The following is a 25,403-nucleotide window of genomic DNA, read 5'->3' as shown; positions in this document are numbered from 1 at the left end:
ATGCTCAAAACCAAAACTGCACCTGACGGAGGGCAATTTCTCAGAAAGCTGCTTCCTGCGAGTTGGAAGGGGATATAAATATGCGACTGCTGCAGCAGGTAAGTGCTTCCCCCACAGCCTGAAGAGCCGGCATGTGTCGGGCTGCCGCCTACAGGGCGCTGTGATATTGCACTTGTGCTACCACCCATCCTCCTACCCAGAAGTCTACTTGCCCATTGCCTGTAGTCAGGGACACGGTTCTGGTCTCCTTCAGCTCAGGACTGTGGAATGAAGTGCGTCCAGATACTCAGTATCGTTTAATAGTGCAGCATGTTCATATCTAGAGATTTATTAATTTTTTGACTGCGCCTTCTCAGTACCTAATGTCAGCGTTGTCCCCCCTCAATCTGACCAGGGAGGGGGCTTATACCCCTCCCTTGCTAATGGTTACTGACACACGCCATGTGGACAACGCAGATATAAACGTATAGAGCTAGCGTTACTCTCCAGGACATACGATCGTGAAGTGCTACCGATTCATTACGAATCTTTCCGGGGTCCGGCATTTTCTAGGGCATCGCCAACCCGAAAAGTGGGATGAACCTAAGAAAATGGGGAGCTGTAAAATTGTACAATTCCATTGGAAGTATAGTTAGAAACTCGTGAATGCATCATATGTGGAGCTCGTCATTTGGTGACGGAATCACCCCTTCAGTGCCAGTCCTCGATAGGGATTAGATACCGGTTCCTGAGTTGTCCTCAGTCGAGCTTCTCCAGGACTGACGGGACGTAGACCAGGCTGAGCTCGCTACCAAAGTCACAGACAATCGCTGCGTTGTCCAGGACCAGTATCTGGCGCACCGGCTGAGCTTCCTCGTACTTTCCCAGGTAGACCGTCTGTAGGAGATCGCCGTAGCCAATGTCCCAGAAGGACACGCACCCCTGGCCGCCCGTCACCAGCAGGTTGTCAGAGATGAGACCCAAACTGGAGCCGCAACCCAAGTCCTGAAAAGAGAACGACACAATGACGGACATGACACAGCTGCTGGCTGCACGTTATGGCAGTTCTTTTACTCTGGCTCTCATCATGTGAGACTCTACAGGGGCTGCATGGTTTTAATGGTGGCTCCTAATCCAAGGACTATGCAGGGACACAGACCCAACGATTTTGGGCTAAAATTCAGTCCGGAGATAGGTGCAGGTCCCACCTCTAGGACCTGCTCCCATCGATATTGATGGCTAGGAAATACCCCTTTAAATACTCATGATGTGGGATAGCACCAGGGATGATGGGAGCTGCTTATCCCTCAAATTTTATGAGTAACTCTGGCCACAGTTCCATCTATAGCACCTTTCTTTAGGTGCCCATACACCTTCGATAGTCATTGGCTGAAGAGTTCTCTCACCTGGCAGCCCCCCCCCATACACATGCATGCTTAGCTCCACCATGCATGCATGTGTTTCCATTGTAAAGAGAGGAGTAAAGGCTCGAGACAGATTCTGCAGGAACATTCCTTCCCGGCAGTCGCTTTGGGAGGAGACCGCTGCTATTACACGCAGCGATCTCCTCCACAGCATTATGCCATCGCTCGTCCCCATGCTGTCTAGTTATTTGCCGGCGTGCTGAACAAGCGGCTGTTTGTTAATCCGGTAATCGGCGGCAGTATTACACTGCCAGATCTCTAAAGAGCGTTACTATGAACACATATTAGGTAATCAGCCGGTCTCGACAACTTTGTCTCTTATGTGCATGGGGGCCACTTAACATCAGATATCTTCCTATACTGGTGTCAGATTATGGATGTATCTTTTTTTCTGGACAAGACAGCATGGTCTACCACGTGAAGATGGACGGCACAGCTGCGTGCAGTGTGAACCTCACCGGATACAAATATGGAGCCCTATAAGACATTCTGCTAGTGATGCCCAGACTGGACAGCATATCGTTATCCCGTGACATGAGACGGGCAGGTAACTCACTTGCTGTATGGAGTACAGATTGATCCCTGAGCTCCGGTCCCATATACTGATGACGTCATCCAGGCCACTGCTGATGACGTAGGACGCTGTGCACAACAGCGAGGTGATGTCTCCTCGATGCCCGTGCATGTGGTTGACTCGACTTCCTGTGAGGACATCCCATAAACAGATGGCTCCATCCTGCCCCCCACTGGCCAGAACCATGGTCTGCAGGTAAAAATGAAGGTTAGTACCTGCATGGCATGGCAGGATTGATTAAGATGAAGGGTCCAGAATGGCGGCATGATAAAATATGATCCCCCCCCCTACCCCAAATGCAGGCACTCACCTGGTCTATGTAAATGGCAGAGATGCCCCCTGAGTGACCCTGCAGTGTGAACAAGCAGCAAGCGTCCTCCAAGCGGTACACCTGCAGGAAGACACAAGGATCACGGTATACTCTGCAGTACCAGCATCCACCACCAGGAGGTGCACAACACTGACATGGGCAATTCTCAGTGCTCAGACACTTTATTAGTGTGCCTGTTACATAGGGCAGTGTTTCCCAACTAGTGTGCCTCCAGCTGTTGCAAAACTACAACTCCCAGCATGCCTGGACAGCCTTTGGCTGTGCGGGCATGCTGGGAGTTGTAGTTTTGCAACAGCTGGAGGCACACTAGTTGGGAAACACTGACATAGGGTAACACTGGATCTTCCAATTTTACATTGGTAGTGATCTTAATGAGCACCAGGTCAGTTGAGCGGATTATACTGCAACACGCTACACATGTGTGCCAAATATCCCCACCCTCACAGACACGGCTATCTCCAACCCACACCAGAGGTGGAGCAGGTGTGCGGAGAAAGTGGAGCACAGTGTGCGGTTCATTTGCTGTTCCACATGGATAGAGGCCGATAGGCAATTACTTAGATTTTAGCCTGTACATTAATAAAGTTTTGTTATTTTATCTCTATCTCACAGACAGTGAACAGCAATTAGAAAAAACGTACACTGCAGAAGCCGTCAAGGACAAGGATGTGTATGTGATTAAAGGAGAAGCGCCACATAAACACACTTACTCTCAGAGTGTGGTCCTGGCTGCCGGTCACGAGGCGCCCGGCCGCTGCTTTTAACATTGTGATTGGCTTCTGGTGGGCACATGCCACAGTGTGAGTCAGCTGGCAGCGGATGATGTCATCACTGGAGTAGAGCGGAGAGCTGGGGATGGTGCTGCGGGCAGATGCTCCTGAGGTGGACGAGAACCCCAACGTTATCAAGTAAAACAGTTTAATCCTCTACAACAGGCATGCTCAACCTGCGGCCCTCCAGCTGTTGCAAAACTACAACTCCCAGCATTCTCGGACAGCCTACAGCAGGGCATTGTGGGAGTTATAGTTTTACAACAGCTCGAGGGCCGCAGGTTGAGCATCCCTGCTCTACAAGGACAAGAAAGCGGCTCCATGCACTCAATGCAGACAAACCAGACACACCCCAAAATGAAGCCCGCAGAGCTTACACTTTGGCTGTGAATGGAGGAGGAAAAAAATAAAAAAATCTGGGAAGTCAACTACCTCTGAACTGTAACTGGCTGGAGGATTTTTGGGAATCCAGACAGAAGAAATCCAAGGAGCCATTGAGCCGAGCAGCTACAATCCTGAAAGATGGAAACCTTGTAATGTAATTTCTCATCACTATTCGTACACAGGGTGCTGGAGCCAAGGGAAGACATACCTGTGATTCAAAAAGACGAGTGCAGTGATCCCGCTCTGACAATCAGCGTTACTGCAGCGCAGGACCCCCTCTATGGCGTCCCAGACCTGCAGAGATGAAAAAATAACTGTGCATAAGGGCTATAAGGAGGGGGGCCGGGAACATCAAGCAAAAAGATGGCCACCAAACCCAGCCATACACGACAGCCTGAATGCTCATTCACCACCAGCTCTCTGCTAACTTCCAGCCAAGAGCCGCTGCACCTTCGTCCAGGGGTTGCCGAAACATCATAAACTGAGCCAGAAACCACTCCTAACCCATCCGGGCACAGGCCTGTATACCTCAAGCTTTCCGTTACTCCTTCCAGCTACAATGAGGTTTCCCTGTAGTCCCAAACTCCACACCGAACTGTCGTAATCTTCTGCCCAACCAGAAACCGGGGAAGACGTCCCGTTACAGAGCACCTGCTCTTCTGCTGAGCTCTTCCTCCTGATGGCATCACAGCCTCCATCGGACCAGCCCCCAGGCGACCTGCTCCGTCTGCCGGACATCATCTGGCACTGTCCGTATGGAGCGGGGGAGAAGACAGGAAGAAAACTGCAAGAGGTTCCATGCTCCTCGTAGACCCGCTGCACCAGACTGCTAAAGTCATAGCCGCTGGACTCTAATTCCTGATTCATGACCACCGGCCTCTGCCCGCCCTCGGGCTCCTCCTGCTTAACCTGCTCGCAGAAATTCGTATCGATCAGACTGGAAAGGTTTGGCTGGTCGTAGAAGAGTGGGGGCTGAGGGAGCGGCTGTCTCCTCTTCAAGTAACCGTTTTCCAAGGAGTCCTCAGGGTTGTATTTACATTCTGAGAAGTTCTCCCAAGTCTCCTGATACTCGAAGATCCCGCTGCTCTCCCTGCGCAGCCTGGACATGAGAAAAAGAGATGCTCAGCGGACGCAAGAACAGCAGGCTGCAATCACACATGTAGCTTCTGATGCAGTTTTTGAGCAAAAGTATTAGGCTAGTTGCACACTAGCGTCAGAGATCCGGCAGGCTGTTCAGGCACGCAGCGGTTATCTTCTGGCCAATCGCCGGAATGCACTCTGATCTCTGCCGGTTCTGGTTATGCGGCCGGATGGAGCCTTACAAAACTCTAGCAATGCCGAAGTGCACAGAGGTCCAGCAAGCTGCTACCTGCCGGATCGCTGACACTAGTCCGCAGCTAGCCTTTTACATATTTGCTGTACTGCAGAGAAGTGATCTGGTTATAACAGTAGTCTCACCCCTGCTTGGGAATAACCGTGAGGCAGTCTCCCGTCTGAGCATCCCACACACGGATCTGACTGGCCAGGCAGCAGCTCACTAACAGCATCCCATCACTAACGAGACACTCAATGTCCTGCAAGACAATGGGAAGAGGATGAGGACAATGAAAAAGAGGACATTTTAGAGCTACTTTATAAAGAAGACTTCATACGCACCAGGAGATGACCTCTCAGGACAAGGGGCACAATCTCTGTTTCGGGGGGCGAGTACCCATAGTCGTCACAGGGCAGGTCGCCTTTCTTCCGTCGGCTATGTGACAGACCGTTCTGTCCATAGTTTTTGGGGCAGAGCAGTCGGTAAAGACAGAAAAGGAGTAAAACCAACAAAATCCCAGAAGCCAAACCCAAAGCTCCAACTCTGTGAAGACAGAAAAGATGGATTTACTGCTGGAGGGGGAAAGGGAGAGGCTGAGGGCAGCGGCGGGACGGGGGCACAGAGTATGGCGATGTGGCATCGGTATAGATAATCTTACTTGTATAAGGTGACGTCCATGGATCCCTGGGTGTTGGGAGCAGCAGGAGCCACTTTGATTTCCTCTGGACGTCCATCCCGCTGAGGCTGAAATATCTGAGAGTGTTGGACCTCAAGAGGGTGCCGAGCCTCAGACACCTCCTCGGGGGTTAGATACAGGGTGATGGGGATCATGGGTAAGATGCTAATGTACCTAAAGCCAACAAATTGAACACAAGAGAGTAAGGAAAGAGTTAACATGTCCACCTACCACCTTATTCTCTTAAAGAGACATACTCACCTCTTGGCTAGGGTTATGTTATAGTAGCTGAAGAGCGTTGGCCAGTGCCGGAAGGACAGTTTACGCCAAGTTTCTTCATCTTCAGGTCCCCACGTGACCTCTGTATGGGCCCGATCCTCCTTCAACTGTGGTCCGACTTTGCTTTGCTCCTTACGCTTTCCCTCTGCCCAGTTGCTTCTAGAACTTTCCTCCAATACTGCTCTGAGGGTCCCCATCACCTCCTTGTGGTCTCTTTGAGACTGATTCTCCAGGAGTTGAGAAGAGCCGGTGGGGAGGATAGAGAGCGAGCTCTGGGAGTCTGAAGCGGGCATGACGGGCACAGGAATAGGCGGCACTACAGCACCCCCAAGAGGGCTCTGCTCTGTGACCTGCACTGTGGTAAGGTAGGTATGGAGGCCGGCAGGGTCTGTATAAAGCAGGATCCCAATCCATACCACGGTCCCTGCCTGTAGAAACAAAGAAAATCTACATAACATGAACCTGAGAAAATCTGTGACCCTCCTCGCAGGGTATAAAATTAACCCACAAGACCGAAAAATGTCATAAAATAACCTGCCTCAAATCTCTGTGGCAACTGATTTCCTGCCTTCTCCAAACACAACCAGAGCTGCTTTCAAAATTTTGCAGGCTGCCTTTGAAAACAGACAGCAGTACAGCTCCATGCCTCTGTCAAACAGGTGCCCTAATATCCGAGCTCCCATCGTGCACTGCACAGGAACCCAGCAGAATTCTGAAAACAGCTCTAAAGAACGTGGAGGAAAACATCAATTATTTAAACTGTCCTGAGGAACTGGAGATTCCCAATGTAAATCCACCACCCACTTACCATGATGATCCTCTGGGCCAGCCGTGTCCTGGCAAAGAAGTAGATGAGGCGCAGTCTTTTGGGCAGGCGCAGGTTTCGGAGGGGCTGCAGGGTGATGGTGTGGGGGGTGTTAGGGCGCAGTGCTTGCTGTCGCTCGTATTTGGGTGTACGGGTCATAGGTTTGGATGGCGGCATGCAGGCCTCGGCGGGCATCCTCTTGTTCAGGTCCGCAAGCTGCAAGGCAAAAAGAAGCTTTTATTAGTGGATCCAAAAAAAAGCCGCCTTCAGTGACAGGAATTTTAACCTGCCGTAAAGGTGATCTCCAGAAAAGCCAACCATCATTTAATTCCCTGGAACCTTTTGCCGACCCCGATTTACCAGGTCACAGCCCGTACCTCCATTCTGCGGATGTCAATGGACAAAACAGTGGTAAAGAAGAACATCTGCAGGAAGAAGTCTGACACCAATCCGACGACAGCAAAGAGGCAGAACTCCTGGGAGAGAAGAAACGTGAAGAACATGAAGAGCGAGGAAACCGAGCAAGTCACAGGGCAGGTCAAAGTCTGGAGAGCCATCATCACCATCATCCTCAATGTCACATCTTTTGTGTGACCCAAGAGCCTTCCAGGTCTACAAGCCATACTTAACAGCTTTAGGTCTGGAGAATAACCCCCATATTCCAGTGACTAGAAAACATCCCTTACGGTGTCCATAAACAACAGATGTAAGTCGGTCAAACCTGTCAATTTATTGCGGAGCCGACCAACTATCTAATGTGTATGGGGGTGTCCTCATTCTCCCCCACAGCAGATATTGGGGGAAAGCACGATTGTGCATGTCAGATTTCAGGGTTGTCTGGCATTGGCTTTTTCCTCTCTCCCTACTAAAGGCAAATGCATGCTCTGCATCATGATCCTTTCCCAAGCCCAGAGAGTCGCTCTGACCCTTCACAGAGCCTAGAGAGTCACCTTGACCCTTCACAGAGCCTAGAGAGTCACCTTGACCCTTCACAGAGCCTAGAGAGTCACCTTGACCCCTCACAGAGCCTAGAGAGTCACCTTGACCCCTCACAGAGCCTAGAGAGTCACCTTGACCCTTCACAGAGCCTAGCGAGTCACCTTGACCCTTCTCAGAGCCTAGAGTCACCTTGACCCTTCACAGAGCCTAGAGAGTCACATTGACCCTTCACAGAGCCTAGAGAGTCACCTTGACCCTTCACAGAGCCTAGAGTCACCTTGACCCTTCTCAGAGCCTAGAGAGTCACCTTGACCCTTCACAGAGCCTAGCGAGTCACCTTGACCCTTCTCAGAGCCTAGAGTCACCTTGACCCTTCACAGAGCCTAGAGAGTCACATTGACCCTTCACAGAGCCTAGAGAGTCACCTTGACCCTTCACAGAGCCTAGAGTCACCTTGACCCTTCTCAGAGCCTAGAGAGTCACCTTGACCCTTCACAGAGCCTAGAGAGTCACATTGACCCTTCACAGAGCCTAGAGAGTCACCTTGACCCTTCACAGAGCCTAGCGAGTCACCTTGACCCTTCTCAGAGCCTAGAGAGTCACCTTGACCCTTCACAGAGCCTAGAGAGTCACTTTGAGCCTTCTCAAAGCCTAGAGAGTCACCCTGAGCCTTCACAGGGCCTAGAGAGTAACCCTGAGCCTTCACAGAGCCTAGAGAGTCACCCTGAGCCTTCACAGAGCCTAGAGAGTCACCTTGACCCTTCACAGAGCCTAGAGAGTCACCCTGAGCCTTCACAGAGCCTAGAGAGTCACCCTGAGCCTTCACAGAGCCTAGAGAGTCACCCTGAGCCTTCACAGAGCCTAGAGAGTCACCCTGAGCCTTCACAGAGCCTAGAGAGTCACCTTGACCCTTCACAGAGCCTAGAGAGTCACCCTGAGCCTTCACAGAGCCTAGAGAGTCACCCTGAGCCTTCACAGAGCCTAGAGAGTCACCCTGAGCCTTCACAGAGCCTAGAGAGTCACCCTGAGCCTTCACAGAGCCTAGAGAGTCACCCTGAGCCTTCACAGAGCCTAGAGAGTCACCCTGAGCCTTCACAGAGCCTAGAGTCACCCTGAGCCTTCACAGAGCCTAGAGAGTCACCCTGAGCCTTCACAGAGCCTAGAGAGTCACCTTGACCCTTCACAGAGCCTAGAGAGTCACCCTGAGCCTTCACAGAGCCTAGAGAGTCACCTTGACCCTTCTCAGAGCCTAGAGAGTCACCCTGAGCCTTCTCAGAGCCTAGAGAGACACCCTGAGCCTTCTCAGAGCTTAGAGAGTCTCCTTGACCCTTCACAGAGCCTAAAGTGTCACCCTGAGCCTTCACAGAGACTAGAGAGTCACCTTGACCCTTAACAGAGCCTAGAGAGTTACCCTGAGTCAAGAAAGTCACCCCAATCCTTTCCAGAGCCTAGAGGCGATCTGATGCTTCCCCAAGAATAGAGAGTAGATCTGATTATTCCACAAGCCTAGAGCATCACCCGGATCCTTCCCAAGCCTAGAGAAGATCTGATACTTCTCAGCTCCGACAGTCACCATATTTTTTCCCCAAGCCTAGAGAGCACCTCTAATCCTACCCTTAGCCTAGAAAGCTCCCTGATTTTGGTGATATTTACTATTAGATTACTGCTTCTCAACATTGTTAAGCCAACTGCCCCCCTCAAATAAAGGGCATATACAGTAAGTTCCCCCCAGACTGGAATCATACACTGTGCAGAACGAACACAAAGGCCGACTTACTAATGTGAGTGCACCTGGACTTTGTCGTAAATTGCGCATCTAGGTTTAAAAAAACTGCTGCACAGAACCTGCAGGAGGAATGGGATTTACTGGGAAAGGGGAATGGCCTGAGAAACATTCTGCGCCAAAATTGTGCCGCAATTCTGGTGTAAAAAGTAAGTCAATCAACAGTTGTAAAGTTAGACAAAAGCGCCTGCAACAAATGTATCATCAGTTGAAGTTCATGTGGTAAATCTGGTGGAGGTCTAGACCACCGGGCTGCGGGACCTGGCATTTACACATATGGTGCAGTGTGGATCCTATATGCATTCATTGCAAGGGGTCACCGAGTGCAGGGGAGCAATGTCCTTCACGTTGGATCTGATAACATCCCCCGCCCCACCGAGTACGCAGAGGGAATCCCCGGCAGGATCAATCCGTAACGTCTCACCTGAATAGCAGGAACCAGAGTGAAATATCCAATCAGAATGATTCCCAGCTCGGTGGCCATGTTCTTCATGATGGACCAGCTCTCATTACTTAATCCTGACCACACCACAGAGAGAAACGCACAGATGAGAGCAGGATCCGTTCATACGCCCCAGACCACATCACCCACGGGTCACTTACCTTGTGCTATGCGGAGCTTGACCTCAAGGTCAACCGGGGTGGACACAACAGATTTCGTCAGCACCAAAACATTTTCTAATCCAATGACCACAACCAGATAAGGAAAGATCTCCCTGTAGGAAAAAACACATGAGAGACGATGCGCCCAAAGGACAGGATTGTGGGTGTGTGTGTGTGTGTGGGGGGGGGGGGGTCCACGTATTACATGAGGTCTTCAGACATGTTCAAGGGTTACTCCCATCTTATCCCTTCATGGCCAAGATGGGAGTAACAAAGCGCTCACTCAGGCCATGCCCATATCAACCATGAGAAGGCCGACATGGAAATAACCTGCTAAAAGGGATATATACCGCATGTATCACACAGCTACATACCCGCCATTGAGGGTCGGTGTCAGCCCAAAGAGGGTGCACAATCCCACAGACATTAGCAATGAGCTCAGGACGGTCACCACTGCAGCCAGGGCAAGGCCCCATTTGGACTTCACCAGGTCAATCTTCCCTTTAAAGCAAAAAAGAAATAAATTCTGTGAATTATGAAAAAATAAAATAGTAATAAAAAAACATGAAACCTGTATGTAAAGCTGTAACCAGGACCTCACATTCTGGGGGCCCCTGCTCCTCAGAACAGACCATTTAGATCAGACCCCCCCCCCCCCCCACCCCAGTTTCGAGGGGCCAACCATTCTGTAGTAGACAGCGTTGTGCCCGTTAAAGCGAATGGTAACCAGTTCTGTCTGCTACACAATGGACGGAGCTGTGGTTCTGGTGCTGAACCCAATCAGCAATGGTTTGGGGTGTCAGACCCGGCCAGTCACATACTGGTAGGATGGGCCATGAACAGTAAAATCCTGGACAACCCATCCATATTCTCAGTGCTGGAAGGATCCAGCGATACCCCATGACTGAAATGCAGAACTTCCAATACTCTGGCACCCTTGGCATCATCATCAGATTTTACAGACTACATAAAAGGGTGTGTTTACTTTTGCAACCATTTTTTATCAAGCCAGAGCATGGAAAATAAAGATGTATTTTTTTTATTAAACCTCTAATTTGTCCGGATTAAAAATCTACCGTTTGCTGCATACAGCTCCTAGGCAGACTGGTGCGTCTCCATGGTAACAGACTACTAACAAACCTGTGTAGTCTGATCCAACCGCCACTAAATTATTTCCTCTCACACGTCACTTACTGGTGGAGAAGTAAATGTAGGCAAACAGGATGAAGTAGGTGGTGACCAGAGGGATCAGCTCCGCTATTCCAATCTCCTCCTTGAAGTGGACATGGACGATGTTCTGACCGGGGGATGTGCAGTTGGTACCGGGGTACAGCTGTCTGAGACGGGTTCTTAGGCTGTTTATAAACCTGGCGTTCAAACAGGGATGTTAACTGAACGCAGGGGGAGGTTCGTTACATTGTACAACGCGTGTATATGACAGTATGAGCAGGTGTAGGGTCAGCGCTCTCGTGACTTACTTCTCATCGTATCGGCGCAGCGCCAGTGTGATGGTGTACGAAACCATCCGCTTGCGATTGTACAGGCTGACGCCGCTCTGCTTCCCGGGCAATCCGAACAGCAAGTCTGCGGGAGGGGGGGAAACGTATCTTAAAGGGATGGTCTTTTGTAAATGACACGTAATCATTGTATGGGAAGAACTATCAGACAGGCGTCTCCTACCGCGGAGGGTGGCAGAGGTCTGCAGGGTCTTGGGCTCATGCTGATGAATGGTCCGGATGAGGTCGGGATCCTTGTTGAAGTGTTCTTTGTTGTTCTGCCAGAAGTTGCCCGGGGAGAGGAGGAGGCAGCCATGTTCTGGAAGCTTATCTCGCAGTTTCTTCGGTCCCGGCAGGAGATCGGTCACCTGCAGACAGACATCTTCCAGGCTCCTCTCACTGCTCCTGGTCAAAATACAGGACAGAAATTAAAGGGATTGTCCAGTAATGCACTAATTGTAGACTGAAAACAGCAGACACTTTAAAATCAAATGTGTGCTTACGTTCCTCTTGCTGTCAGTGAATAGATACATTCTTGTTTGAGGCAGAGGCTGAAAACCCATCCTTATCTAGGCCGGCTCTCACAGCTGGGTGTTTGTTACAAATCAGTTTGAACCGAATACAAAATCAGCAAAAGCCTCTCTCCTGTCCTCGCCTACACTGACACACTGTAACGAGTCCAGCAGCTGTGTGATCAACACTAGATCAGGACAGCAAGCAGAGGTCATTTAGGAATTGAACAGGGCTTTGGGGACTTGAAATACAAAGTATTATAAGTTGAGATCTGTTGACAGGCTTGCTGATGGTTTCCAGTCACTGCACTGCCTCCTGTGAACAGCAAAATCCCTGATCCTAAATAGTCACCGCCGATGGGAGAGAAGATTGTCAGAATTACCGCTCTCGCAGCACGTGATTCCTGATCTCTTCCACTAATCGAAACACTCTGGACAGAGGAGAGCGGAAAACATCCACGGCCAGGAAGTTCTTGTCCCACGGAGTCACCACACCCTTCACCAAAACCTGCTGGATGTAGGCGACCGGCCGCCCAAGATACTGCAGAGACAAGAACATACATGTAACATGTTCTCCAACACTGATATATCATACAGGTTATACGTCTAATAACACCATACCAAGCCAGCGAGTGCAGCTCCGGAGTATAATACAGGATGTAACTCAGGATCAGTACAGGATAAGTAATGTATGTACAAAGTGAGTGCACCAGCAGAATAGTGAGTGCAGCTCTGGAGTATAATACAGGATGTAACTCTGGATCAGTACAGGATAAGTAATGTATGTACACAGTGACTGCACCAGCAGAATAGTGAGTGCAGCTCTGGTGTATAATACAGGATGTAACTCAGGATCAGTACAGGATAAGTAATGTATGTACACAGTGACTGCACCAGCAGAATAGTGAGTGCAGCTCTGGTGTATAATACAGGATGTAACTCAGGATCAGTACAGGATAAGTAATGTATGTACACAGTGACTGCACCAGCAGAATAGCGAGTGCAGCTCTGGAGTATAATACAGGATGTAACTCAGGATCAGTACAGGATAAATAATGTATGTACGCAGTGACTGCACCAGCAGAATAGCGAGTGCAGCTCTGGAGTATAATACAGGATGTAACTCTGGATCAGTACAGGATAAGTAATGTATGTACACAGTGACTGCACCAGCAGAATAGCGAGTACAGCTCTAGAGAATAATACAGGATGTAACTCGGGATCAGTACAGGATAAGTAATGTATGTACACAGTTACTGCACCAGCAGAATAGTGAGTGCAGCTCTGGTGTATAATACAGGATGTAACTCAGGATCAGTACAGGATAAGTAATGTATGTACACAGTGACTGCACCAGCAGAATAGCGAGTGCAGCTCTGGAGTATAATACAGGATGTAACTCAGGATCAGTACAGGATAAGTAATGTATGTACACAGTGACTGCACCAGCAGAATAGCGAGTGCAGCTCTGGAGTATAATACAGGATGTAACTCTGGATCAGTACAGGATAAGTAATGTATGTACACAGTGACTGCACCAGCAGAATAGCGAGTGCAGCTCTGGAGAATAATACAGGATGTAACTCGGGATCAGTACAGGATAAGTAATGTATGTACACAGTGACTGCACCAGCAGAATAGTGAGTGCAGCTCTGGTGTATAATACAGGATGTAACTCAGGATCAGTACAGGATAAGTAATGTATGTACACAGTGACTGCACCAGCAGAATAGTGAGTGCAGCTCTGGTGTATAATACAGGATAAGTAATGTGATGTATGTACACATATAATACATGATGCACATGACACATTCTATACATTGAGGGTCGGGCTGGCTTTTTTTATCTGAATTTGGGCTCTGTACAGTATGGCTCGGTGGCACCGTTTGGGGGGGGGGGGGGGGGGGGTGTCGCTGGTTGTGTCAGTGTGTCCGACTCTATCTTGGTACTAAGGTCAGTAATCAGATCCTTTCTGTGCAGATAACATAACCTCACACGTGGAGAGATAAGGAGAGAACATGTCCAGGCCAAGGTCACTCCCTGGAATCATCTGCTCAGTCTCGCCTTTCTGTATGCAGCGGGTACAGGGCACACAGTGATGCATGTCACAATGCCAGGGCCGCTACTCCACACCCCAATGCACTGGCATCTCTGTAGCACTCGAATCCCTAAGCATCAAGTATATGGTGGGCTCAACCCTATAGAGGGAGATCTGCAAAGACCAGCCCACCATTGGACCCACCACCCCATGCCAATCTGCCGGCAGGGGTGTAACTACTCACCCAGTCTGGGCGGTCACTGCGGTCATCTGGGCTCAGTTCAGATGGTGGTGGGGAGTAGTCCTTCACTGGAGTGATGTACTCGACAGGTCCTGTCCCCGGTAGAGGCAGCTTCAGGAGAGGAGAGCTGCGAGGAAGAAGAATCATCATCTACTGAGAACACGGACCCGGCTCACTTCTACTAACACACTGCTCCAAAGCTGCAGAGTCAGGAGCCGGGGCGGACTCTGCAGAACAATCACTGGGTACTGCAGCCGGCCTTACCTACCCGAACCACTGCGCCAGATCGTAAAGAACCATATACAAGGACCCAAAGAGTAAGCATGGCCCCCATACTGCGAAGACCCTGCTGACAGGAGCGGACATGTGAGAAACCGCTGCAGCCCGCTCTGTACCGCTGCAGCCCGCTCTGTACCCCAGCAGAGAGGTGCAGACACTTACATTAAGGGCACGTCTCACATGTACAGGAAGCGATGAGAACAATTATATGAGGGAAACCGCAACGAGCCACGAAAAATGCAGGTAACAAGGTGTACACCGACCCCCGCAGTACTGGACGACACGGGATGCATGATGCGTACACCGACCCCCGCAGTACTGGACGACACGGGAAGCATGATGTGTACACCGACCCCCGCAGTACTGGACGACACGGGATGCATGATGCGTACACCGACCCCCGCAGTACTGGACGACACGGGATGCATGATGTGTACACAGACCCCCCCTGCAGTACTGGACGACACGGGATGCATGATGCGTACACCGACCCCCCGCAGTACTGGACGACACGGGATGCATGATGCGTACACCGACCCCCGCAGTATTGGACGACACAGGAAGCATGATGTGTACACCGACCCCCCCTGCAGTACTGGACGACACGGGATGCATGATGCGTACACCGACCCCCCGCAGTACTGGACGACACGGGAAGCATGATGCGTACACCGACCCCCCGCAGTACTGGACGACACGGGATGCATGATGCGTACACCAACCCCCCTGCAGTACTGGACGACACGGGATGCATGATGCGTACACCGACCCCCCGCAGTACTGGACGACACGGGATGCATGATGTGTACACCAACCCCCCTGCAGTACTGGACGACACGGGAAGCATGATGTGCACACCGACCCCCCCTGCAGTACTGGACGACACGGGAAGCATGATGTGTACACCGACCCCCCGCAGTACTGGACGACACGGGAAGCATGATGCGTACACCGACCCCCCCTGCAGTACTGGACGACACGGGAAGCATGATGTGTACACCGACCCCCCGCAGTATTGGACGACACGGGAAGCATGATGCGTACACCGACCCCCAGCAGTACTGGACGACACGGGAAGCATGATGTGTACACGGCCCCCCCCCCCTGCAGTACTGGACGACACGGGATGCATGATGCGTACACCGACCCCCCTGCAGTACTGGACGACACGGGATGCATGATGTGTACACCGACCCCCCCGCAGTACTGGACGACACGGGAAGCAGGTTCTGTACACCAACCCCCCGCAGTATTGAACGAAACAGTATGCATGATGTGTACACTGACCCCCCGCGGTACTGGACGACACGGGAAGCATGATGTGTACACCGACCCCCCAGTACTAGGTGACACCGGATCTACATGCAGAGAAGTTGTCCGGCAGGTAAAATTAGTAACAATAGTACAGGTGAGATCTGCCGCGAACAAGTCTGTGTGAACGCGGGGAGCTGATCCTCCGAGTCCTTATGCAACTGCAACCTAAACATGTATAAGGAGGGGTGGGGGAGGGGAGACTGTATCAAAGGTGAGAGAGGCAGCAATCACCCCCATCCTCCACAGAAAACCAGAGAGACATGTACAGGAGAGCATGAGACTCTTCCTACATACAGAGGATTAAACAAGAAATGAACTACAAGATCCAGCAAGTCCCTCATCTAATAAAGACAAATATTTACTGTGAAAAAAGAAAAGAAAATACAGAAAATAACATAAAATGCCCCAAAATACACAGTAATGTCAGACACACAATACTGTATTTATCTCTGTACAAGCAGTATTATAGTAGTTATATTCTTGTACATAGGAGCAGTATTATAGTAGTTATATTCTTGTACATAGGAGCAGTATTATAGTAGTTATATTCTTGTACATAGGAGCAGTATTATAGTAGTTATATTCTTGTGCATAGGAGCAGTATTATAGTAGTTATATTCTTGTACATAGGAGCAGTATTATAGTAGTTATATTCTTGTACATAGGAGCAGTATTATAGTAGTATTCTTGTACATAGGAGCAGTATTATAGTAGTTATATTCTTGTACATAGGAGCAGTATTATAGTAGTTATATTCTTGTACATAGGAGCAGTATTATAGTAGTTATATTCTTGTACATAGGAGCAGTATTATAGTAGTTATATTCTTGTACATAGGAGCAGTATTATAGTAGTTATATTCTTGTACATAGGAGCAGTATTATAGTAGTTATATTCTTGTACATAGGAGCAGTATTATAGTAGTTATATTCTGTACATAGGAGCAGTATTATAGTAGTTATATTCTTGTACATAGGAGCAGTATTATAGTAGTTATATTCTTGTACATAGGAGCAGTATTATAGTAGTATTTGTACATAAGCAGTATTATAGTAGTTATATTCTTGTACATAGGGCAGTATTATAGTAGTTATATTCTTGTACATAGGAGCAGTATTATAGTAGTTATATTCTTGTACATAGGAGCAGTATTATAGTAGTTATATTCTTGTACATAGGAGCAGTATTATAGTAGTTATATTCTTGTACATAGGAGCAGTATTATAGTAGTTATATTGTACATAGGAGCAGTATTATAGTAGTTATATTCTTGTACATAGGAGCAGTATTATAGTAGTTATATTCTTGTACATAGGAGCAGTATTATAGTAGTTATATTCTTGTACATAGGAGCAGTATTATAGTAGTTATATTCTTGTACATAGGAGCAGTATATAGTTATATTCTTGTACATAGGAGCAGTATTATAGTAGTTATATTCTTGTACATAGGAGGCAGTATTATAGTAGTTATATTCTTGTACATAGGAGCAGTATTATAGTAGTTATATTCTTGTACATAGGAGGCAGTAGTATAGTAAGTTATATTCTTGGTACATGGAGTAGTATTATAGTATTATTCTTGTACATAGGAGGCATATTATAGTAGTTATATTCTTGTACATAGGAGCAGTATTAGAGTAGGTATATTCTTGTACATAGGAGCAGGTATTATAGTAGTCTATTCTTGTACATAGGAGCAGTATTATAGTAGTTATATTGCCTTGACATAGGAGCAGTATTATAGTAGTGATATGTCCTTACATAGGAGCAGTATTATAGTAGTTATATTCTGTACATAGGAGCAGTATTATATAGTTATATTCTGTACATAGGAGCAGTATTATAGTAGTTATATTCTTGTACATAGGAGGCAGTATTATAGTAGTTATATTCCTGTACATAGGAGGCAGTATTATAGTAGTTATATTCCTGTACATAGGAGCAGTATTATAGTAGTTATATTCCTTGTACATAGGAGCAGTATTATAGTAGTATATTCTTGTACATAGGAGCAGTATTATAGTAGTTATATTCCTTGTACATAGGAGCAGTATTATAGTAGTATATTCTTGTACATAGGGAGGCAGTATTATAGTAGTTATATTCTTGTACATAGGAGCAGTATTATAGTAGTATATTCTTGTACATAGGAGCAGTATTATAGTAGTTATATTCTTGTACATAGGAGCAGTATTATAGTAGTTATATTCTTGTACATAGAGCAGTATTATAGTAGTTATATTCTTGTACATAGGAGCAGTATTATAGTAGTTATATTCCTGTACATAGGAGCAGTATTATAGTAGTTATATTCCTGTACATAGGAGCAGTATTATAGTAGTTATATTCCTGTACATAGGAGCAGTATTATAGTAGTTATATTCCTGTACATAGGAGCAGTATTATAGTAGTTATATTCCTTGTACATAGGAGCAGTATTATAGTAGTTATATTCTTGTACATAGGAGCAGTATTATAGTAGTTATATTCTTGTACATAGGAGCAGTATTATAGTAGTTATATTCTTGTACATAGGAGCAGTATTATAGTAGTTATATTCTGTACATAGGAGCAGTATATAGTAGTTATATTCCTGTACATAGGAGCAGTATTATAGTAGTTATATTCCTGTACATAGGAGCAGTATATAGTAGTTATATTCTTATACATAGGAGCAGTATTATAGTAGTATATTCTTGTACATAGGAGCAGTATTATAGTAGTTATATTCTTGTACATAGGAGCAGTATTATAGTAGTTATATTCCTGTACATAGGAGCAGTATTATAGTAGTTATATTCCTGTACATAGGAGCAGTATTATAGTAGTTATATTCTTATACATAGGAGCAGTATTATAGTAGTTATATTCTTGTACATAGGAGCAGTATTATAGTAGTTATATTCTTGTACATAGGAGCAGTATTATAGTAGTTATAGTCTTGTACATAGGAGGCAGTATTATAGTAGTTATATTCTTGTACATAGGAGGCAGTATTATAGTAGTTATATTCTTGTACATAGGAGCAGTATTATAGCAGTTTTATTCTTGTACATAGTAGCAGTATTATAGTAGTTATATTCTTGTACATAGGAGCAGTATTATAGTACCGTATTTTTCGCCCCATAAGACGCACTCTTTCTCCCCCCAAAATGGGGGGGGGGGGGGAATGCCCCTGCGTCTTATGGGGCGAATGCTGGCAGTTTTACATCGCAAGCTGCGATGTACGAGCGAGCGGGGAGGGACTGGGAGGAGGAGCTGGGGGATGGCAATAGCAGCGGGGCTGTGCAGTCACTGTACTATAGCCCCGCCGCTCCAGTGCTGCACTATTCAAATATAAAATGTCTTATTCAATCAAAAGTGATTAAACATGCCCCCCCCATGTTTAATTGTACTGTACATCCTAACACCTTCTGTAGAAGGCAGGCAGGCAGGCCGGGTGGGCGGCAGCGTAACTCCCTGATGTCACGTGCCTGCGCCGCCTACTTTATGAATGAAGCAGGCTGCGCAGGCAAGCGACGTCAGTGAGTGACGCGTCGGCCGCCCGGCCTGCCTCCGTTCTACAGAAGGTGTTAAAATGTATGGTAATATTAGGAGTGGGGGGGCATGTTTAATCACTTTTAATACTGGAGCGGCGGAGGGGGGGGGATCTGTGGATGAAGTTTTATGGGGAACATCCTTGGATGGCACAGTTAAGGGGTGGGGGGGTCTGTGGATGGCACTGTTATGGGGTGGGGGGGGGGTGGGGGTCTGTGGATGGCACATATATAACAGTGCCACCCACAGATCCCCCATAACAGTGCAAGCCCCAGATCCCCCATAACAGTGTCCGTCATCCACAGATCCCCCCCCATAACCAGTGTCAGTCATCCGTCATCCACAGATCCCCCCATAACAATGTCTGTCATCCATAGATTCCCCCATAACAGTGTCAGTCATCCACAGATTCCCCCATAACAGTGTCAGTCATCCACAGATTCCCCCATAACAGTGCCCTTCACAGATCCCCAGTAATAGTGCCATCCACAGACCACCATTAGTTCCAAACCCACCAAAAGCACACCTTTTGGTTAAAAATATTTTTTTTTTTATTTTCCTCCCCAAAAACCTAGGTGCGTCTTATAGGGTGAAAAATACAGTAGTTATATTCTTGTACATAGAAGCAGTATTATAGCAGTTATATTCTTGTACATAGGAGCAGTATTATAGTAGTTATATTCTTGTACATAGAAGCAGTATTATAGCAGTTATATTCTTGTACATAGGAGCAGTATTATAGTAGTTATATTCTTGTACATAGGAGCAGTATTATAGTAGTTATATTCTTGTACATAGAAGCAGTATTATAGCAGTTATATTCTTGTACATAGAAGCAGTATTATAGTAGTTATATTCTTGTACATAGAAGCAGTATTATAGTAGTTATAATCTTGTACATAGGAGGCAGTATTATAGTAGTTATATTCTTGTACATAGGAGCAGTATTATAGTAGTTATATTCTTGTACACAGGAGGCAGTATTATAGTAGTTATATTCTTGTACATAGGAGCAGTATTATAGTAGTTATATTCTTGTACATAGGAGCAGTATTATAGTAGTTATATTCTTGTACATAGGAGCAGTATTATAGTAGTTATATTCTTGTACATAGGAGCAGTATTATAGTAGTTATATTCTTGTACATAGGAGCAGTATTATAGTAGTTATATTCTTGTACATCGGAGCAGTATTATAGTAGTTATATTCTTGTACATCGGAGCAGTATTATAGTAGTTATATTCTTGTACATAGGAGGCAGTATTATAGTAGTTATATTCTTGTACATAGGAGCAGTATTATAGTAGTTATATTCTTGTACATAGGAGCAGTATTATAGTAGTTATATTCTTGTACATAGGAGCAGTATTATAGTAGTTATATTCTTGTACATCGGAGCAGTATTATAGTAGTTATATTCTTGTACATAGGAGGCAGTATTATAGTAGTTATATTCTTGTACATAGGAGCAGTATTATAGTAGTTATATTCTTGTACATAGGAGCAGTATTATAGTAGTTATATTCTTGTACATAGGAGCAGTATTATAGCAGTTATATTCTTGTACATAGAAGCAGTATTATAGTAGTTATAGCAGGGGGTCAGTGACATAAGGGGTCTGAACTGAGGTCTTATTGGGGTCTTATTAACATTGGGGGTGTGATCTAAGGTCTAATGAAAAATATTTTTTTCTTTTTGTCCTCCTCTAAAACCTAAGTGCGTATTATGGGCCGGTGCGTGTTATAGGGCAATAAATAGGGCATATATTCTAGTAGAAAGCTTTTACTACATCTCTACAACGCTGCCTGCTATTTGACAATATCTGTGTGCCAGGTAATTTTCGGCTCTCTGGATGATCACACCTTCCCCCCAGTATTACAATGTACAGTATTTGGCTTCCACTTTGTTTGCATGGAAAATGCAAAGTAGTTCTGGAACGACATGAAAATAACGCCTGAAAGGCAGAATTAATTGTATTGGCTTCTCCACAGAAGGAAATCTGTATTTCTGCTACTTGTGGTCCGCACCGTACGCAGATGACATTTTGTATAACGGGGAGTAGTAAGGAGAATAATTAAAGGGGTTGTCCAAGTTATTTTTATTGATGACCCATCCTCAGGATAGGTCATCAATATCTGATTAGAGGGGGTCCGACGCCCGCCGATCAGCTGTATGGCGAGAAGGTGCGTGCCGTGCCAGCGCTGCCTCCTCTTCACCGTTTACCTGCCCGCGTCACACCCGCAGCGGTGAGCAGGTGTAATTACAACCCGTCCCATTATTTTCAATGGGACGGCTCGTTACTACTCAAGCGTATAGGGGTATAGGGGAGAGTCGTTCCATTGAAATGAATAGAACGGCTTAGGTGTAATTACAAAAAATTAGAATTTTTTTTTTGCACATTTATTAAAAAGAAAGGTCTAAAATTTTGCATGGACGCAAGTCTTCAGCCACTTTACTCGGGACATAACCCTGCAGACCCTATTCTATGACACTTTACATTTTGCTCTGGGGGCGCGCCCCCCCCCCCCCCCCCCCCCCCGTTTTACTTAATCATCTCTAAGATGTTCTACACCTTGATTGGAGTCACCTGTGGTAAAATTCAGTGGATCGGACAGGATTTGGAAAGAGACAGCCCTGTCTATAGAGGATCTCACTGCTGACAATCAATATTGGAGCAGAAACCAAGTCATGAGGAGGAAAGAGCTGCCTGTAGAGCTCAGAGACAGGATTGTGTGGAGGGACAGATCTGGAGAAGGGGACAACAACATTTCTTCTGCACTGACAGTTCCCAGGAGCAGTGACCTCCATAATTCTTAGATGGAAGTTGAAGAACCAGGACTCTTCCTAGAGCTGTTGTTAGTGATGAGCGAAGTGAGCTTTGGATGCTTTGATCAAAACTTTGGAATAATACTGCACGGAAACCCATCTCCATACAGTATTAGAACGTATGGGCTCCGATGAGCCGAAGTAAGTTATTTGCCAAGTCGTGCGTGACTTCGCTGAATAACTTCAGTAGTTGATTTTTAAAGTGGAAAACCACTTTAAAACTTGAAATGGTTCTGACTAGTACCGGGCCAGAGATCATCTGGTACTGGTTACGAGGGAGTGCGGGAGTTTAACTATTGGCTCCTTGTGCCCCCTTATAGGCCGAAGGCCCCGAGGCCTGAGACTGTGCTAAGATCCAGGATTGTCGCGGTCACAGATGGCATGATGACGTCATCAAGCCACCATGGACCCGGCGCAGGAGGTTACAATGACGTTCTCGGCCACCTGTAACGTAATGCAGGCAGCCGGGGCAGCAAGGTGGAAGAGACCTGCAGTACAGATTGGGGGATACTATATGTGACGAGGGCACAACTGGGGGCAGTATATGTAAAGAGGCTGCTACTGGGGGCATTATATGTGAAGAGGCTGCTACTGGGGGCATTATATGTGAAGAGGCTGCTACTGGGGGCATTATATGTAAAGAGGCTGCTACTGGGGGCATTATATGTAAAGAGGCTGCTACTGGGGGCATTATATGTAAAGAGGCTGCTACTGGGGGCATTATATGTAAAGAGGCTGCTACTGGGGGCATTATATGTAAAGAGGCTGCTACTGGGGGCATTATATGTAAAGAGGCTGCTACTGGGGGCATTATATGTAAAGAGGCTGCTACTGGGGGCATTATATGTAAAGAGGCTGCTACTGGGGGCATTATATGTAAAGAGGCTGCTACTGGGGGCATTATATGTAAAGAGGCAATGTGGCCCCAATAAGTTTAATAAAGGGCAGGAGCCCCACTATAAATTAAATTTAAAAAATAAAATAAAAAATATGGTGCAGACATGCGCAGTGGTTACGGTGCTGAAGATCTGCCTTCAGCACAGTAACCATCAGGGACCCCATCACGGAGATCACATCCATTATATTTACATGGGCCGTGCTTCTCTCTCCCCCTCAGTGCAGTGTGAGGAGAGATCAGACTTCTGTCCTGGCTGTGTGTGATTTACTGTGAAAAAAAGAAAAATACGCTCATAGACTGTCCGTCCGTAACTGGCGGGTAGTGGGCGTCCGTCATTAGGCGTCTATTAGGGTCGGTCAGTTACTTTCATTAGGGACTGTGTGTCCGTCTGTCACTGAAGGTCAGAGGCCAACTGTCACTGTCTGTCAGTCGGTCAGTGGGCATCTCTTAGGGTCCGTCCATAATTGTCGGTCAGTGGGCGCACTGCTACTGACACTAGCGAACACTTACTTTTAATTTTTAGGGTGGGATATATATAATATATTTTTTTAAATCTTTCTGAGCTTTTTAGTAAATAAAATGGCTCAAAGATTATTCAGTGCAGAGCAGGCATATGAATTTCTATATGCTCTGAAAACTGAGTCCGACACCGCTTCAGAGGCGGAAATATTTTCCGATAGCGGGGACTCTAGCTCCGCTTCCATCCCCAGACCCCATAGCCCTATGGTGGTAGAAGTCACCACATCATCTCATTCTCCACCCAGCGGTCCAGTCCCTTCTACTAGGTGGGTTCCTGCTTCATCATCCCCCCCAAGTACCCCAATCTGTATTACTCCCCAAATTAATGTGGACGTCACCAATTTTACCCCCTTATGATTTTTTCATTTATTTGTGGCCGATAAAGTCCTGGAATTATTGTGCAGCAGACTCATCTGTATGCCGCACAGCTTGCTGTAGAAAAGCCCACGTCTATTTATAGGAGACGGTGGACCCTCACAAGTGTCCCTGAAATAAAACATTTTGGGGCTTACCCTGGACATGGGCATTGTGAAAAAAGCCATCTGTCCGATTGTATTGGGCTGCGAGTGGTGTCCACTCAACCCCTGTGTTTGCAGAAGTTATGTCTTGAAACCGCTATGAAGCCCTAATGCGGTTTATGCATTTTTCGGACAATTCCCAAGTCCCCCCCAGAACTGACCCAGCCTACGACCACCTAAATAAATTGAGACCCCTTATTTCCCTCCTTAGGGATTTATTCTTAAAATGATATACCCCTGAAAAAAATCTGTCCGTTGATGAATCCCTTTTTAGTTTTACAGGCCGCCTTTCCTTCCGTCAGTTTATTCCCCCTCCAAGCGTGCCAGATATGGGGTAAAATGATATAAGTTGTGTGAGAGCATAACCGGCTACACCTGCGGTCTTGTCTGTATATGAGGGCAGAGACTCCCAACTTAACCCCCTAGGCGGACCACAAAATATTGGGACATCAGAAAAAATTCTGTGGGATCTATTGGCGCCGTTCCTGCACAAAGGGTACCACGTGTACACCGATAATTTTTATACCAGCATACCCCTTTATAAATCCTCAGATTGCTACCTATACAAGTTTTGTTTTATTTAAAAAGGCCTAAGGAACCCTCAGCTTCCTCGAGTTCCAGGAGAAGGAGGTTGAGAGTCTCCTGTTCGAGTCCCCCACACCTGGGCAAGCCTTTGAATCTGGGCTTTCAGAACGCCACTTCCCTCACCCCGTCCCTGCCAGCGCCAGCAAGACACATCCTCAGGAACGATGCCGGGTGTGTAGCAAATTTATTGCCCCAGTTGCCCATCACAACCAGGCCTCTGCAATTACTGATGGCATTTGTCAGATGGATCCGTCTCTCCAGTGTCATCCGGAAAAACTGATTTGTTATTAATTTTCTTTGCATTTTTAAAGGTCTGCGCATGCGCAGACTGGAAAACCGGATCCGTTTTGCCGGAACACTTAATGCCAGATCCAGCACTAATACACTTCAATGTAAATTAATGCCGGATCAGGCAAGTGTTCAGTATGTTTGGCCGGAGATAGAACTGCAGCATGCGGCGGTATTTTCTCCGGCCAAAAAACGTAAGAGGGACTGAACTGATGCATCCTGAACGGATTACACTCCATTCAGAATGCATGGGGATAAAACTGATCAGTTCTTTTCCGGATTTGAGCCCCTAGGACGGAACTCAATATCGGAAAACAAAAACGCAAGTGTGAAAGTTCCCTAAGGGCTTAATCAAGATTTTTTATTGAAATCCTGACATCATTTTGGGAATCAGTGCTCCATTACTGTTCTGGACACTGTCCTTTTATATACTCTGTAAAGGTTTTACACATAAAAGTAATTCTAAAATCAACCAGTCACTTACAAA

General features: G+C 46.8%; 1 protein-coding gene across 2 annotated transcripts in view; it reads right to left on the bottom strand.

Annotated features, from left to right (window-relative positions):
* Nucleotides 1-215: 215 nt before the first annotated feature.
* Nucleotides 216-25,403, bottom strand: part of LOC122923808 (SREBF chaperone) — a 40,360-nt gene continuing 15,172 nt past the window's right edge. The window contains exons 3-23 of one of the 2 annotated variants that reach the window (XM_044274653.1): nucleotides 14,153-14,276; nucleotides 12,254-12,411; nucleotides 11,543-11,763; nucleotides 11,341-11,446; nucleotides 11,057-11,229; nucleotides 10,237-10,363; nucleotides 9,863-9,975; nucleotides 9,684-9,778; nucleotides 6,915-7,013; nucleotides 6,541-6,753; nucleotides 5,715-6,160; nucleotides 5,436-5,627; nucleotides 5,119-5,320; nucleotides 4,921-5,036; nucleotides 3,991-4,561; nucleotides 3,671-3,756; nucleotides 3,511-3,593; nucleotides 3,019-3,185; nucleotides 2,288-2,368; nucleotides 1,960-2,166; nucleotides 216-984 (exon numbers count right to left, since the gene is read on the bottom strand). In XM_044274653.1, coding sequence (XP_044130588.1) covers nucleotides 739-984; nucleotides 1,960-2,166; nucleotides 2,288-2,368; nucleotides 3,019-3,185; nucleotides 3,511-3,593; nucleotides 3,671-3,756; nucleotides 3,991-4,561; nucleotides 4,921-5,036; nucleotides 5,119-5,320; nucleotides 5,436-5,627; nucleotides 5,715-6,160; nucleotides 6,541-6,753; nucleotides 6,915-7,013; nucleotides 9,684-9,778; nucleotides 9,863-9,975; nucleotides 10,237-10,363; nucleotides 11,057-11,229; nucleotides 11,341-11,446; nucleotides 11,543-11,763; nucleotides 12,254-12,411; nucleotides 14,153-14,276 — 3,826 coding nt within the window. In that variant the 3' untranslated portion in view covers nucleotides 216-738. The remainder of the gene's footprint in view (nucleotides 985-1,959; nucleotides 2,167-2,287; nucleotides 2,369-3,018; nucleotides 3,186-3,510; nucleotides 3,594-3,670; nucleotides 3,757-3,990; nucleotides 4,562-4,920; nucleotides 5,037-5,118; nucleotides 5,321-5,435; nucleotides 5,628-5,714; nucleotides 6,161-6,540; nucleotides 6,754-6,914; nucleotides 7,014-9,683; nucleotides 9,779-9,862; nucleotides 9,976-10,236; nucleotides 10,364-11,056; nucleotides 11,230-11,340; nucleotides 11,447-11,542; nucleotides 11,764-12,253; nucleotides 12,412-14,152; nucleotides 14,277-25,403) is intronic. The other variant, XM_044274654.1, reaches the window with a different exon arrangement.

This window comes from Bufo gargarizans, unplaced genomic scaffold (assembly GCF_014858855.1).
Source record: "Bufo gargarizans isolate SCDJY-AF-19 unplaced genomic scaffold, ASM1485885v1 original_scaffold_1954_pilon, whole genome shotgun sequence".
Taxonomy (NCBI): Eukaryota; Metazoa; Chordata; class Amphibia; order Anura; family Bufonidae; genus Bufo; species Bufo gargarizans.
The sequence above is the reverse complement of the archived record's forward strand: the minus strand, read 5'-3'. Positions and strand labels throughout refer to the sequence as shown.